At 57.7% G+C, this 14,936-nt stretch overlaps 1 protein-coding gene across 1 annotated transcript in view; it reads left to right on the forward strand.

Annotated features, from left to right (window-relative positions):
* The window catches only part of SLX9 (SLX9 ribosome biogenesis factor), a 28,014-nt gene extending 14,572 nt beyond the window's left edge, over window positions 1-13,442 (forward strand). Inside the window, exons 5-8 of the mRNA XM_065875931.1 lie at window positions 6,780-6,915; window positions 7,344-7,355; window positions 12,220-12,288; window positions 13,319-13,442. Coding sequence (XP_065732003.1) covers window positions 6,780-6,915; window positions 7,344-7,355; window positions 12,220-12,288; window positions 13,319-13,442 — 341 coding nt within the window. The remainder of the gene's footprint in view (window positions 1-6,779; window positions 6,916-7,343; window positions 7,356-12,219; window positions 12,289-13,318) is intronic.
* Window positions 13,443-14,936: the final 1,494 nt, after the last annotated feature.

Here is a 14,936-nt window from a genome sequence, read left to right on the forward strand (position 1 = left end):
TAGGCGGCCCCGCGGGGGGAGGGGCTGGCCCTGTCACCTGTGCAGGTGTCCGCAAGGCCTTGCCTCAACCCCGACCTCCCCCACCGGGAACGTCGCAGGAAGCTGCTTCTCCCGTGGAAAGCATTGCAAAGGGAGTGCGTGCAGGTCGGGTGTTTTATGATACCTACGAAATTTCCCACTTTCTGGTTCTGTGTGTGTCCCTCCAGGCCCTCTTCCGGGCGTGTGACAGTACAGGGTCCCCAGCAGAGGCGGCTCTTCACCCACCTGGTGGGGTCGGGGACCCCGGGCCTCCGCTCTGCGGGGGTTGGTGACTCCCTCCTTTCCGAGCACCTGTCTGTGGGGTGGATTTCTTCTTATTAATTTTGCTTGGGAAAGATACTTATATTTCTTGATGCTGAATACCTGCTGATTTTTTCTGAAGATTTTCTTGTGAAGATTGTTTTGAAATTTTTTTCTTACAGTTGTCTTTTTAGTGTTTTGCCGACTTTTAAAATTAATTTGAAATGGTTTTTTCTTTATGTTCTCACACAGTTAGAACATGATCTGCATTTTTTTTTTTTTTTTTTTTTTTTTTTTTTTTTTTTGCGGTACGCGGGCCTCTCACTGCTGTGGCCTCTCCCGTTGCGGAGCACAGGCTCCGGACGCGCAGGCTCAGCGGCCATGGCTCACGGGCCCACCCGCTCCGCGGCATGTGGGAACTTCCCGGACCGGGGCACGAACCCGTGTCCCTTGCGTCGGCAGGTGGACTCTCAACCACTGCGCCACCAGGGAAGCCCTCTGCATTATTTTTTCCTTGAAGGTTTTAAAGAAACTGTATGCTTTTAATTTTTTTAGAGAAATTTATCAATTTATTCCACAATTGTTAATTTTAGGTTTTCTTTCACATTTTGGATGTTTCTTAAGGAAATGATCCATTCATCCATCTTCTTTTTCACAGTCCCTAGCATGGAGTTGTGCAAAATATTCTTTGTAAAATGGATTTGGAAAAGTTAATAGGCCGGGAGCACTGGGGCCCTGAACGTTCCTGGGCTACATTTTTTTTTTTTTTTGCTGTACGCAGGCCTCTCACTGTTGTGGCCTCTCCCTTTGCGGAGCACAGGCTCCGGATGCGCAGGCTCAGCGGCCATGGCTCACGGGCCCAGCTGCTCCGCGGCACGTGGGATCTTCCCGGACCAGGACACGAACCCATGTCCTCTGTATCGGCAGGTGGACTCTCAACCACTGTGCCACCAGGGAAACCCATGGGCTACAAATTTTTGAAGACGTTTAAGTTTTCTTCCATGATGGTTGGTCTTTTTCTAACTACTTGAGTTAATCTTGGTCACTCATTTTCCTATAAAAACATCTAATCTAATCAGATTTCAACATTTATTAGCAGAGTTGTTGGCTTCTCATTATTTAATATCCTGTTTATCATTCTTTATTTGTATCCCCTTCTCTAATTTCTGGTTAATTTTGTCTCTTCCATGCCAAGAGTTCTTGTATTTAGTTGTCACTTCTACTCTTCTGTTTTCCAAATTGTTAGTTTCTATTTTTTTAGTGCCCCATTCTTGGTTTCTTTAGGTTTGTTTTAGTGACGTATTTATTTTTGTATGTTCTGTTTAGGAATGAAAGGCTGTATGTCAGCCTCTGAATATAGCTTTAGCTACATCTCCGAAGTTGATTTTCCTTAGTATTTCATTACGAAAAGTTTTGTACGGAAAAGTAGGAAGAATTTTACAGTGGGCGTCCTCATGCCCACCATCCACGTTTTACAATGAGCACCTCACTTCTTTATCACATGTCTGTACATCTGTCTATCCAAACACCAACCCATGTTTTAGCTACGTGTTCCAGAGTAAATTACGGACCTCAGCACACTTTCTCCCAAATAATTCCACTGGAGTTCAATATTTGCTTATGGTTCTTTTCAGTTTTTATTTTGAGGTAAAATTTACATGCAGTGAAATGCAAATCTTAAGTGTGCTGTTCAGTGATTTATGACAAATGCCTACACCTGTACAACCAGAATCCCTTTCAAGGTGCAGACCATCACCATCACCCAGAAATGCCCCCTGCCCCTTCCCAGTCCCGACTCCCCCCGAGGTAGCCACCATCTGGTCTTTTTCAGGTCAGAGTTTAGGTTTTACTGCTCTAGACATCGTATAAAAGGAGTCATGTAGGATGTGCTCTTCTTGTGTCTGGGTTCTTCTGCTCAGCTTGGCACTGGGCTCGTCCGTGCTTCGTGTAGCCGTAGTCTGCACCCTTCTGTTGCTGCGAAGTGTTTCTGTATGTGGACGTACCGTTTGGTGTCCACTTTCCTATGGATGGACACCTGGTCTGTTTTCTCTTTTTAGCTGCTGTGAATAAGGCTGCTATGCACATTCTCTACAAGTCTTTTTGTGGACATATGTTTTCATTTCTCTTGGGTAAATACTTGGAATGGAACGCTGGGTCATAGGGCAGGTGTATGTTTAGTTTTATAAGCAGCTGCCAGACGTTTCCCTACTGTGGTTGCACGTCTATGCCCCCCCAGCAACGTGGGAGAGTCGTGGCTGCTCCACGGCTGTGCCGGCATGTCTGTCCCTGCAGTCCTAGCTGCTGAGTGCGAGGTGCCCGTTGTCATGGTGAACGGGCATTTTCACGTGCTGCTGCCCATTGGGGCGCCCTCTGAGGCCCAGGGTCTGTTTCATGAGGCTCTTGCTGGGCTCTTTATTGTTGAGCTCAAGGAGTTCCTCCGTCCTGGAGGCCAGTCTTGTCAGGTGTGTTTTGCAAATAATTTTCTCCCAGGCTGGGACTTGCCTATTTAATTTCTTCACAGTTTTTTTTTTTTTATGAACAGAAGTTTAATTTTGAGGAGGCTGATTTGTCTTTTCTCCTTACGGGGCCAGGGTGCGTCTTGTTTAAGAAAATGGCCCAGTCCCAAGTCAGGCGGATAAATCCTACTCTTCTAAAAACTTTGCGGTTTTGGCTTTTTCGTTTAGGTTTGTAATCCATCTTGAATTAATGTTTGTCTGTGGTGTGAAGTCCTGGTTCAGGTTCTTCTTCTTTTTTTTTTTTTTTTTTTCCAGTTCCAGCACAATTTGTTGTAAAGACTTTTCTTTCCTCATCAGTTTCGTGTCTTTGTGAAAAGTCAAATAGCCTCTCAGTACCAGGCTGTCTCAATTGTGCAGCTGTGAAGCAGGTCTTGGCGTCAGATAAGGGAAGTCCTGTGTCCCAGGTCCTCTGTTTCAAGACTGCTTTGGGTGGTCCAAGTTCATAGCATTTCCATATGAATTTTATCACAGGCTTGTCAATGTCTTGAACGTCACCACCACCAACACAGCCTATGACAGCAATGACAGGGATTGCTCTGAGTCTATAGGTCAGTTCAGGAGAATGGCCATTTTAACAGCATTGGGTCTTCATCCATGAACGTGGTATCTCCCCTTTTATTTACGTTTTCCTTAGTTTCTGTCGTCAGTGTTTGTGGTTCTCAGAACAGAGGTCTTAGGTTTGTGGGGTTTTTGGATAAGCTTATTGCTGTTTTACAGTTTTTGAGGCTGTTATAAATGAAATTCACAAAAGCTTCATTTTCTGGTTTTCTGCTATTTATTATATTATTAATTACTTACGAATGATTATTAATCTTGTATCCTCTGGCCTTGCTAAAATTGTGTTGGTTCTGGTAGTTATCCTGGAGATTCCTTAGAATTTTCTGCGTAAATGCTCATGCTACTAAAGTAGAGACAGTTTTACCACTTTCTTTTCAAACTCTGTTTTATGTCGTCTTCTCATCCTACTGCAGTGGCCGGAACCTTTGCAGTGTTGCTAGAAGGGGTGAGAATTGGTCCCAGTCTCCACGGGCTGAGGACTGGGCCGTGGTCAGTGTCCTGTGAGCCAGCTTTGCTCAGGGTCAGTAACCCCAGGCCGTGACGGTGCATTAAGCTGGTGGTCCTCATGCGAGCTCTGTTTTGGGCTCTGTTTATAAGGAACTTCCCTTCAGTTTCTTACAGGTTAGCAAATGTGGGCAAGGAAGCAAGGAGAAAATGACCAGGATGGATGGGCCTTCAGGGATCTGGCCTGCCCTCCTGGGCAGCACGTAGAAACACAGGTTTCAGCCCGTAAAAATTTCCCACGTTCAGCATCCCACACGCCAGTGAAATTGTCTCATTTGTAGTATTCAGTTCTTGCATAGGTAATTTTTAGGAATAGCGGGAGGGAGGGACCGCCCCCCCCCCCCCTTTACCCAGGATGGCTGGTCGCAAAGCCTGCTCTTCGAGTTCCCACCTCCCTGATGCCTCCTTGTCGGAATTTCCCTCGTTTCATAATTTGCTCTAATATCCAGTAGGCCAGCTCTCTTGTTTCTTGTTCTTTTTCAAAAATGTTTTGGCTATTCTTACACATTTAGTGTTTTTAAAAAATAAGGTTTGGAATTAGATCCCAGGTTCAGTTACAGGCCCTGTTGGAGTTGGAGCTGCGTCAGACCTGAGGCTGGTGTGGGAGCCGCGCTCATGCCCTCCCTGGGCTCGGAGCCGCCTGGCCAGGTTGGCGAGGGTGTCTGCCATCCCTTCTGTGGCCTGCTTCATCAGAGAGTCTGCCTGATGTACACAAGATGTGGACTTTCTGGTAGATGATCTCTCTCAAATTAAGGAAGCTCCATCTGTTCTTGGTTTCACTGTAACCTTTACCCTGAGCGGACAGTGAATTCTGTCAGACTCTTCGGGCACTTCTGTGGTGACTGTAGTCTCTCCCTTTGAAGCAGCGACTGCAGTGGCCACCCGGCACGTGTCCCTGTGTTGTGCTGTCCTTGCACGTGCTTCGGATGCGTCCTAGGTGGACCCCGCGCGCTTTGAACCTAAAAGGCTCTGGCTCTGACTTGCTGGCATTCGCCTCCGTCCTCCTGTGAGCTGGGCCTGCTTTGCCTGGTCCCCCAGCTTGGGCGCCGGGTCGGCCAGCCAGGGAGGGAGCCACCCTGTCCCTTCCCCTGCCTGAACCCCCCCGACCCCCCGCTACTGCCTCGGCCCTCCTGGGAGCCAGGGCTCTGGGAAGAGTCACCCGGCTTGATGAGGTAGGTACTGAGTAGATTGTTTATCCTGTCAGCATGGAGAGTACTGAATTGTCACCCTATACATCCTAACATCCCTGGCATGGAGGGGTGGCCTGGGGCCCAGGGCAGGAGGACCCGGGAGGACGGGCGGTCTTCGTCCCAAGAGCTCAGCTCTTTGGGGTGAGTTGAGGGTCCCCTGGACTCTCCCAGTCTGGGTGCAACTGGGGTGGGTGTGTCCCTGACTTGGCTTGTCCGGGTGGGCCTTTCCAAGCTTCTCTGGGCGGCGCGGGCCTTCGAGGGTGGACTCCGAGCTTGGGGACGAGCTGCTCCTGCCAGGCCTCCCACGCACCTTGTTTCCAGAAAGTGTTCTCTTTTGGAAATGCCTGTTAAGGGTCGCTACACATCCCTCACTTCTCATACACCTCCTGGGGCTTGGGTGGACCGGGGCCAAGCCGAGTGCATGCATGTTCTTTGTACTAATAATCGGTGGGCTGTCCTGAGTCTGTCCTCACTCGTGGGGCCCCCGTCCAGGTCCCCGTCCTCCTGGCCTGCCCCGTGCCTGGTGTCATCACCGCCCTTCTGGGTGCCGTGCCCGCCGCCATCGTCTCCTGCACCTGCCCCGAGGGGTGGCCGGGTGGCCACAGCGCCCGAAGGACCGGTTGCAGACTTCCAGCCCCTCGGGAGGGAGACGCCCCGCGTCGGGCCACCTGGGCCGCTGGCTGACGCTTCTCTGCTGGCATCTCCAGGCCTCTGTCGGCTGGGCTGTGAGTCTGTCGGCTGCTTGTCAGGAAGGTGCTCTCAGTTCCCTTTTTAGATGTGATTCAGAGTCTGCAGCCTGGTTATTTATAGCCCAATAAACCTCGTGCAGTTGGGAGGCAGGAGAGCCTCTCAGGCTCCAGTCTGATTGTCCCAGATCTATCACATCAGAGCTTCATTTCCAAGGTTTTTTTTTTTTTTTTAAGGAATCTAATGCAGAACAATCAAATCAATTGTCACAGATTCAGGCAGTTTCCCTGGAGCAAGGTCTGCACACAAGCTAGTGAGCTGGTGTTTTCCACGAGCCACACTGTGGAAATCATGCATCTGAGTATGTGTTTTATTAGCAATTTTGAAATACATATATTTTAAAATGAAAGATCCCGAGGCCACGTCCCTGTCCAGGCCCTGCCGGCCGGCACAGCCTCACCCCGGTGGCTCATCCGTGCCCTGCCCTCTGCTCGGCACCCTGGACCCCCGGGCTGTGCCACCCCTCCCCAGGGTCTGTCCCAGTGCCCATACCCCTCTTCCCAGGCCCCCCCCCCCAACCAGTGCAGGAGCCCCCTCGAGACCCTGTGGTACATGTTTCCTCTCGCTTTGGACCTGGCCACTCGCACCCTGTTGCCTTGTTGGGGACCCTCCTGCCTGCTGACGTCTCCCGTGGGGACCTCTTTTTCCCTCCTGGGCGTGTCCCTAGGAGGCACAAGGGAAGCAGAGCGGGAGGGGCCGGCTGCTCTGCCTGTGCGGCCCCTCCCTCCGCCTGCCCCGCTCCCGCAGCCGGCCGGCCTTCCCAGGGGCCGCTCCCTGCCTGAGCCCGTCTCCTCATCAGCCTGTAATTCGACAGCCACCTCCGGGATTAAGGGCAGCAGACCGCTGGCAGCCAGCCCGCCCCCGGGGTCCGGGCCGAGCTGGGGCTCTGTGGGCTGGGAGTCGGGACCCTCTGTCGCTGAGGGCGGCGGCCGGGCGCTTGTCCTCCTGGGTCCCCTCTCGCTGACCCCTTATCCCCCTTCCTCAGAGATCGAAGCCACAAGGCTGGCGGAGCAGGAGCGCAAGGCGGAGCAGAGGCGCAGGGCCACGGTGGTGGTAGGGGACTTGCAGCCCCTGCGGGACGCCCTGCCCGAGCTGCTGGAGCTGCAGATGGGTGGCCAGCGGTGAGTGTCCTGGCCACGGGGCCGCTGCCTTGTCCAGGGCGGGAGGACGAGCAGGTGGGTGGCTGGGCTGGGCACTGACCCCGGAGAGGCCCGTCTTGACTTGGACACCCTTGTCCCAGGCCCAGCCGTGAGCCAGGGGCCCTGGGGCCTCCTCGGGGCCGGGAGCCCGGCGGCACGTGGACAGTACTGTCGCTCTCCCGCCGCGTGGCCAGAGCCGCTCAGCCGGGCCGCCGCCGGGCTCCGTGCTCTCCTGCTTGTCTCCCGGCAGCCGCAGCTGCTGCCTTTGCTGCCTCCCTCCCAGGACCTGCCGTCCTCCTGGGGCCCTTCCTGCCTCCTTGAGTCCTGTGTGCTTTAGGAGAGCACGTCCCGCAGCTGTGCCCGGGCTGCCGTTTCCGAACAAGGGTGAGGCCGCCTGGCCTGGCTGGGAGGCGCCAGCGCAGGTGTGACCACGACCTCAGCTTTAGGACAAACGGGCAGCAGTTGGAGGGCCTTTCTGTTCTGTCACAGTTGCTGGCCCGCCATCGTTTACTGTGTTGTCTCTCATTTTGCCTTTCTGAAATAATTCTTTCTCCTACTGAACTCCCCTCTGAGGAGAAAGGATCCGGGGTTGGCAGGGGACACGCCCAGGGCCCCTTGGCTGCAGAGCCAGATGGTCGGTCCAGGCCGGTTCCAGGATGGAAGCGCCCAGAACATCAGGTCCAGACAAGGAGTGGCCACCAGAGCTGAGATTTGGCGACAGAACCAGAACCCAAAATGCACATTCCATTCCTGGTTCTTGAACAAAAATGTGACCCGGTCAAACATCCTCTCTCTCCCTGCTTTTAGTTTTCCCATCTGAAAAATGTGCTCGGGGCTCCCCGAGGGGAGAGAGCTGTGTAAACACCGTGGCCAGCAGCCCGAGGAGGACCGCGTGGGGCTGCGGGGGCCCAACTGCTCTCCCAGCCCCAGCCTCTGGTCGACCGGGGTCACTGTTTCCCCGTCTAGTGCCTCTTGGCACTGGGGAGCTGTTCGTTTAAGTAAACATTATTTTAGGACAGTGTTTGAATGTAAATAGAAAAATGACGGAGATAATACCGACAGTCCCAGTGCAACTTGCACGCGGCTTCCTCTCTGTGACGTCTTAAAATCAGCGTGTGCGTTTGTCACAATTAAGGAACCAACACTGATATATAAATAATAAGCTTAAAATAATAATTGACTAAAAGCTCACAGTTTATTCAGACTTCCTCAGTTTTCCTTGGTGTCCTTCTGCTGTCCCAGGACCGCATCCAGGACCCCACATGGCATGTAGTCGTTGTGTCCCCTCAGAGCGCCTCTGGGCTGTGACAGTCTCTCAGACCTTCTTGTCTTTTTTTTTTTTTTTTTTTAAATAAATAAATAAATTTATTTATTTATTTATTTATGGCTGTGTTGGGTCTTGCTGTGCGGGCTTTCTCTAGTTGCAGTGCACGGGCTTCTTATTGCGGTGGCTTCTCTTGTTGTGGAGCACGGGCTCTAGGCATATGGGCTTCAGTAGTTGCAGCACGTGGGCTCAGTAGTTGTGGTGCACTGGCTTAGTTGCTCCGCGGCATGTGGGATCTTCCCACAGCAGGGCTCGAACCCGTGTCCCCTGCATTGGCAGGTGGATTCTTAACCACTGTGCCACATGGGAAGTCCCAACCTTCTTGTCTTTAATGACCTTGACAGTTTTGAGGACCAGTCAGGCATTTTTCAGGACGTCCCTCAGTGAAGACCACAGAGGGGAAGGGCCCGTCTCATCACGTCCCCTCCGGGGTGCGTGCTGTCACGTGACCTGCACCGTGGACGCTGACCTCGGTCACCTGGCGCAGGTGTGTCTGTCAGGTCTCTCCGCTGTGCAGCTGCTCCCCCCTTCCCCACTGTCCTCTGGAAGGAGGTCGCCGTGCACACCCCGCACCCAAGGACGGGGGACGCTCCCCTCCCCTCCCCGAGTACGGAGCGTCTGCAGAACCACGTGGATTCTCCCGCAGAGCAGATTCCCTCTTCCCCCGTTTCCTTATCAATCACTCACCTACGTCCGTTTGGACCCGTGGGTATTTATCTTACGCTTCGGGCCATGATCCAATACGACTTTGTCCTGTTGCTGAACCGGCTCCAGCTCTGGTCCTTGGCAGCTCCTTCGGTTGGCTCTGCTGTTCCCCCGACACACCCATCCGTGGAGGCTGTTGTGTTTCGTTTCCGAGCACTTTCCTCCCTCTCTGGCACGAGGTGCTCGAGGCTCATCCCGGGCATTTCCTGCTCCTGTCCGAGAGTCGGCGTTTCTCCAGGGAGCCCGGGTCCCTTCCGTTGGAAGTGGTGTAAGGAACCAAGGTCTGGGCGCTGGTGTGCCGACCGCGGCTGCGGTGTGCTTGCTTCTCGGCCCTCTCAGCTGACAGCAGGGACATGCGTGTGTGTCCTGACCCAGGTGTGTTCCTGTGAAATTTGGGGAACAGTCTGTGAGTCCATCCTCACTTCTCATGCCGACCACAAGTCTGGGGTCCCCAAGATCATTCGTGAAATTCGGGGAACAGTCTGTGGGTCCATCCTCACTTCTCATGCCGACCACAAGTCTGGGGTCCCCAAGATCACTCGTGAAATTCGGGGAACAGTCTGTGGGTCCATCCTCACTTCTCATGCCGACCACAAGTCTGGGGTCCCCAAGATCACTCGTGAAATTCGGGGAACAGTCTGTGGGTCCATCCTCACTTCTCATGCCGACCACAAGTCTGGGGTCCCCAAGATCACTCGTGAAATTCGGGGAACAGTCTGTGGGTCCATCCTCACTTCTCATGCCGACCACAAGTCTGGGGTCCCCAGGATCACTCGTGAAATTCGGGGAACAGTCTGTGGGTCCATCCTCACTTCTCATGCCGACCACAAGTCTGGGGTCCCCAGGATCACTCGTGAAATTCGGGGAACAGTCTGTGGGTCCATCCTCACTTCTCATGCCGACCACAAGTCTGGGGTCCCCAAGATCACTCTTAGGTTTGATGATTCTCACAAAGGCCATTACACGCAGTTACAGTTTATCACGGAGAAGGAATGCAGATTAAAATCATCCAGGGGAGGAGACCGTGGGAGGGCCCGGGAGTGTTCCAGTCTTCCCTCGCTGTGGGGGCAGCACAGAGGTCTTGCCCAGGATGTGCAGGGACCCCCACCAGTCTCCACCCCTGGGGGCATGGGCGAGCAGGCCGGCATGATTTGCCTGTGGTCCCTTCATTCCTGGCCAAGTGACGCCTGGCTGGGAGCCCCCAGCCGCATTCACAAGGCTGGGGTCCCCGTGTCATGAGCCCTCAGTCTCCCGGCTCCTAGAGCTGACCCAGCCCTGGGATGTTTGCTGTACAAAGTGTCTGGCCTCTTCTGTGTCTTCACAAGGGCAGGGTTTCCTGGAGCTGAGAGAAGGCGGTGCCCTTCAGGGCAGCTCACGCCAGGGGTGCCTGTTACAAGCAGCAGGTTACACGAATGGCCCAGCTGACAGGTGACTTCAGGATGTGCCCCCAGGCATCCGAGTTGGGTGGAATGTGTTGGGGGGCAGCCTTGTGCCTGGGAACCCAGATCCCGAGTGCAAGGCCTCCGTCCCCAGTTGCCATGTGGGACACCCTGACTGAGGCCCTGGGCTGCTCCCAGCCTGTCCCAAACCTGGCTGGCCCTGCAGGGTGGTGGGGGGAGAGCCCGAGGCTCTGAGTGGGCCCAGGGGGTCCAGGTGTTCCCCACACTCCGGGTGGGCGCTGCCCAGCACTGACGGGGCACCAAGGCCCCCTGGAGAGCCCGCGGGGCCCCTGAGGCCAGAGCCAGTGAGTGGGCAGTGCCGCTGCCAATGGGCCGCGCTCATCAGGGAAGATTAGACTCCCCAAGACGTCGGTCCTCCACGTCCCGAAGGTCGTAGCGGACGAAGGTGGAGGGCCTCACGCGTGGAGCCTGGACCTGATGTCAGCAGGGCTCACTCGGCCCCTGGGACCTCCGGGGTTCGTCCGCTGGTGCTTGGTTTTAGGCCCCCGTCCCCTTGGGCTGGGTGTGATAACATGGGCTCATTCACGTCAGAGGGGGAGGGGCAGGGAGTGGCACAAGAGCCTCAAAGCTGGGAGCCACCTGGGCGCACCTGGGCGCTCAGTGCCGGCCGAAGAGAGCCTGTCAGGAACGCACTGGCCTGTCTTACAGTTGGGGAAACAGGCTTCGAGGTGGAGCAGCTTCCCTGAGGTTCCTCCCAGGGCAGCCAGGGCTGGGGTCCTCTTCCAGCCCAGGCACCTCTGTGGACACTTGGGTGGCGGGCAGTGTGCTCCGAGCTGCAGTTGGTCCTGGCAGGAAGGTCTCTACCCCTGTCCACCCAACTCGGCCGTGCGGCCAGAGCCAGGCCTGGCCGCCGTAAGTGAGCTGGGGCCCTCCCCAGGGGGACTTCAGAGCCGGCGGGCAGGACCGGGGCCGGCGTCGGGTGTGAAAGCCCTTGCCCGGGCCGCTGGGGTGAGTGCTGGGGGTCAGTTCCTTTCAAGCCTGCGGCCTCGGGGAATCCACCCCGCCTGCGTCTGTCCACAGTGGAAAACACCACTGGGGAGGGTCCTGCCTCCCCCTGTGAATGGCCTGACAGGCCCTGGACGTGCCCTGAGGCTCGGACGAGGGTCCTGCCCTTCCTTGCCCCCCGAGCCGTGCCCCCAGTGCACTGTGCTTGGCCGCACCTGGACCCTGGGCCCCGAGGGGACTCCTGGGTGTGTGTTCACACCTTGGTGCCCTCGGCTGTGGGGAGCCTTTTTACCTTGTGCTAGACGGGGGTGGAGGCCCAAGGCCTCCTGATGCCCCAGCGCGTGGCTGCCTCCTGGGGGTGCTGGCTGGGGGAAGGGAGCCCGGGCCCACCGGTTCGGCAAGGGTGGGGCCTCCCGGGAGCTCTGGGTGGTCGGCGGGGGACTGCTTCCGGGTGGACACAGAGGGTGTCAGTGGTCGGACGAACAGGGCCGCAGTGTCCTGGGACCGAGGCTGGCCTGGAGTGGGACGGAGCGCCCCCAGAGCGGCCGGGACCCGGGGAGCGGAGACAAGAAATGCCTTTCATTCATAACTTACGAAAAAACTTGAATACACGATGAAGGCTCCCGGTCTGGAGGCTAAATTTAGGTGTAGACCCAGGATTTTCTGGTTTCCTGGGCCCTCCCGCCCCTGCCGGGGCCCTCCTGCCGTGTGGCACCGTGAGGCCGCACGTGCCCCCAGGCTCGCACGGGAGGAGAGCCCTGTGTGCACCGTGGACCGTGGCCTGAGTCAGGTGCTCCGGCGGAGGTTCCAGGTGGGCGTGTGCTCTCCTGACTGTCTTCTCTGTGTCCCCAGCAGAGCGGCCATCAGGCCCCGGGCAGCCCAGCTGAGCCGGATGCGCGCGGCACAGAGGTTCCAGCTCCTGTGAGTACGGCCCCGCCTCCGCACGGCCCACCCCCGGGACTGTCAGGCGTCGGGCCGCATCCCCTAACCCCGGTCCCTCGGGTGCTGGGGACAGCTCAGCCAGGGCCAGCTCTGGGCCCAGCCTGACTCCAGGGGCCAGGAAGCCCCTTCCCCCAGGGCAGTGAGGGGAGCAGCTGCTGGCTCTTGGGGGGCCGCTCTTGGGGCCCAGATCCTAGGCATCTTGCGTGTGTGGACATGTGGCCGGGCAGTCAGTCATCCAGTGGAGTCCAAAGTCTCCCCGTTAGCAGCAAAGAAAGCTGGGGCCCAGTGTGGTTTGGCCTTGCCCTCGGTCACATACCCGTGGGGGCAGAGCACGGCTGGGCTCTCCACGCCATCTTGCCCGCCCAAGGCCAGGGCCGTCCCCACCGTGGTGCCGTGACGGGCTCGTGTGGGCTTATGCTGGAGCTGCTGCCCTGCGATTCTGGCCAGGCCCCCGTGGCCATGCTGGGCTGTGGGCCTGTGCAGCTCCAGACAGGGGCCGGCTGGCTGTAGGGACAGGCGCAGAGTGGCAGCCCCGCAGTGGACTCTGCTGTGGAGGGGCGGGCCCACTGCAGCACCCCCATCACCATGGCCGCCGTGGGGCCCGGAGCCCCTGTGCCCGGTGCCTGCTGGAGGCGCCGCTTACGTGAGGCCTTGTGTGTGCAGGGCGCCTGCCACCTGCTGCCTTTGATAGCAGCTCCCCGTCACAGTCGGGGATGAGGGGCCTTTGTGACCAGGAGGAGGCCCCCGGGCAGCCACTCCTGTCCTGCCCAAAGCCCCTGTCGGGCCTCAGACCCCCCTCGGCCCGCCCCACCCCCCAGACGCTCCAAGCAGAACTTCACAGCGCACAGCCTTCCTCACTCCCCACCCCTCATCCTGGTCCTGGACCACCCTTTGCCGGTGTCCCTGCGGGCTGGCCGAGCCGAGGCTGGTCCTGGGGGTGCTGACGGCTCATCCCCAGCCCCCCACTGCGGGCATGGGGTTTGCTGACCTCTGCTCTCCATTCTTTCAGTGAGGAGGAAAGGACGCGGTTTCGGGAGCTGCTGGCCAGCCCGGCCTACAGAGCCAGCCCCCTGCAGGCCATCGGGCGGCAGCTGGCCCAGCAGATGCGGCTGGAGGGCAGTGGGCAGTCCTGACGCAGCGCGGGGCATGCCTGAGCTCCGGGGACGCCCACGAGGAGGTGCCCAGGGGGCCAACTCTGCCATTGTCGCCCTGCTCCACCAGACCCTAAGCGATGGGGCTGCTGTCCTCGGCACAGGCGGGTCTACCGAAGTGAGACAGGCAGTTGACGTGGTGGTGTTGTGACTACCCATTTATTTTTGCAATAAAAAAGGTGCTGGAAGAATCCAGGATGTCCATGGAGCTCGGTGCCGGCCACCCAGGAGGTGGTGCGGCCACTCGGCGGGCATTCTTCACGCTTTTCTGTTTTGTCTGAGTTTGTCAACAGTGACTGCACGTTGTGTATTATTTTAAGAGAAAAACCTTCTAGCTTCCTGGTGCTCCAGTGGCTCCAGGCTGACCATGGATGGGCGTGGCTCTGCCCGCTTCTCCAGATGCCCTCGGTCAGGGCACGCGACCTCTGCCTGGACGCCAGGAGCTTCCCCTCCGCTGTGCTGGGGGGGATGGGGGGAGGGAGGACGGGGGCGCGGTGCCAGACTGGCGCCGCCGTCCACCGCGGCTGACTCGGGCCTCGCCCCGGAAAGTGGCCTGAGAAGTTGCAAGCGTGTGGGGACGCCGCCCTCCCTGACATCAGGCAGGCGCAGGTGGGTGGTGAAAGCAGGCGGGCGGGTGGGAGAGACCTCGCCAGCCTGGGAGCCTTGCTGGCTGTGGTCTCGGAGCTGGAGGGACTTCCATGTTCACAGCCCTGTCTGTGGTTTTAATCTTTGCAGAATGAACTTGGACTGTCTGGTAATAAAATTAAATGACAAACGGTTCCATGGTTTTTGTGTGCATTTTAAATGCACACAGTAGGAGAAGGCTCGCAGGGCTTGTGGGCCTGGGCTGTGGTTCCCGCCCGCAGGGCCTTGGAGGGGCTCTGGGCCGGGCCCGTGGGAGGGAGTGGGGGGCTGGAGGAGGAGCCCCCTGAGGGGCCGCGGGAGGCAGAGTGTCCGGACCAGGGGTGTCATCCGGCGGCCGGAGCAGCAGGTGCCAGGCTCAGGAAGCCAGGGGCTGCGCGGGAGGGTCGAGCACCACCCTCTGGGGAAGCGGGTGGGGCGGGGTCCCCAGGGAAGAGGCGACAGTGGTTACACACGCAGCAGGGGGTGCCAGCTGCTTGCCTGGAGGCTGGGGGGCAGGATGGGAGCAGCTGGGAGAGGGGACTTGAGGCTGGGGGCAGCAGGGCCCTGGGAGAGGGAGGGTGTGGGTGGTGGTGTTCTGGGTAGAGGGTCAGGGTCGCGCTGGGGCCCCCAGCAAATCACTCCTCTGCCGCCGTGCTGGGCGGGGTTCAGGGCGGGCCAGGGGAGGAAGGGCCCAGCGGGTGGGAGGTGGAAGGCCTAGGAGCCCCGGGGACTGGAGGGTGGCTTGCGTGGGGACCACGCCTCGGACGTCGGGGTTATCGACGGAGGACCCTGCGCGTCTGCTCCTGGCTTTGTCCAGAGGGTCCCGCGTGGGGTTCCCCGTGGCCGCCCACC

Source organism: Phocoena phocoena, chromosome 4 (genome assembly GCF_963924675.1).
Source record: "Phocoena phocoena chromosome 4, mPhoPho1.1, whole genome shotgun sequence".
Classification (NCBI taxonomy): domain Eukaryota; kingdom Metazoa; phylum Chordata; class Mammalia; order Artiodactyla; family Phocoenidae; genus Phocoena; species Phocoena phocoena.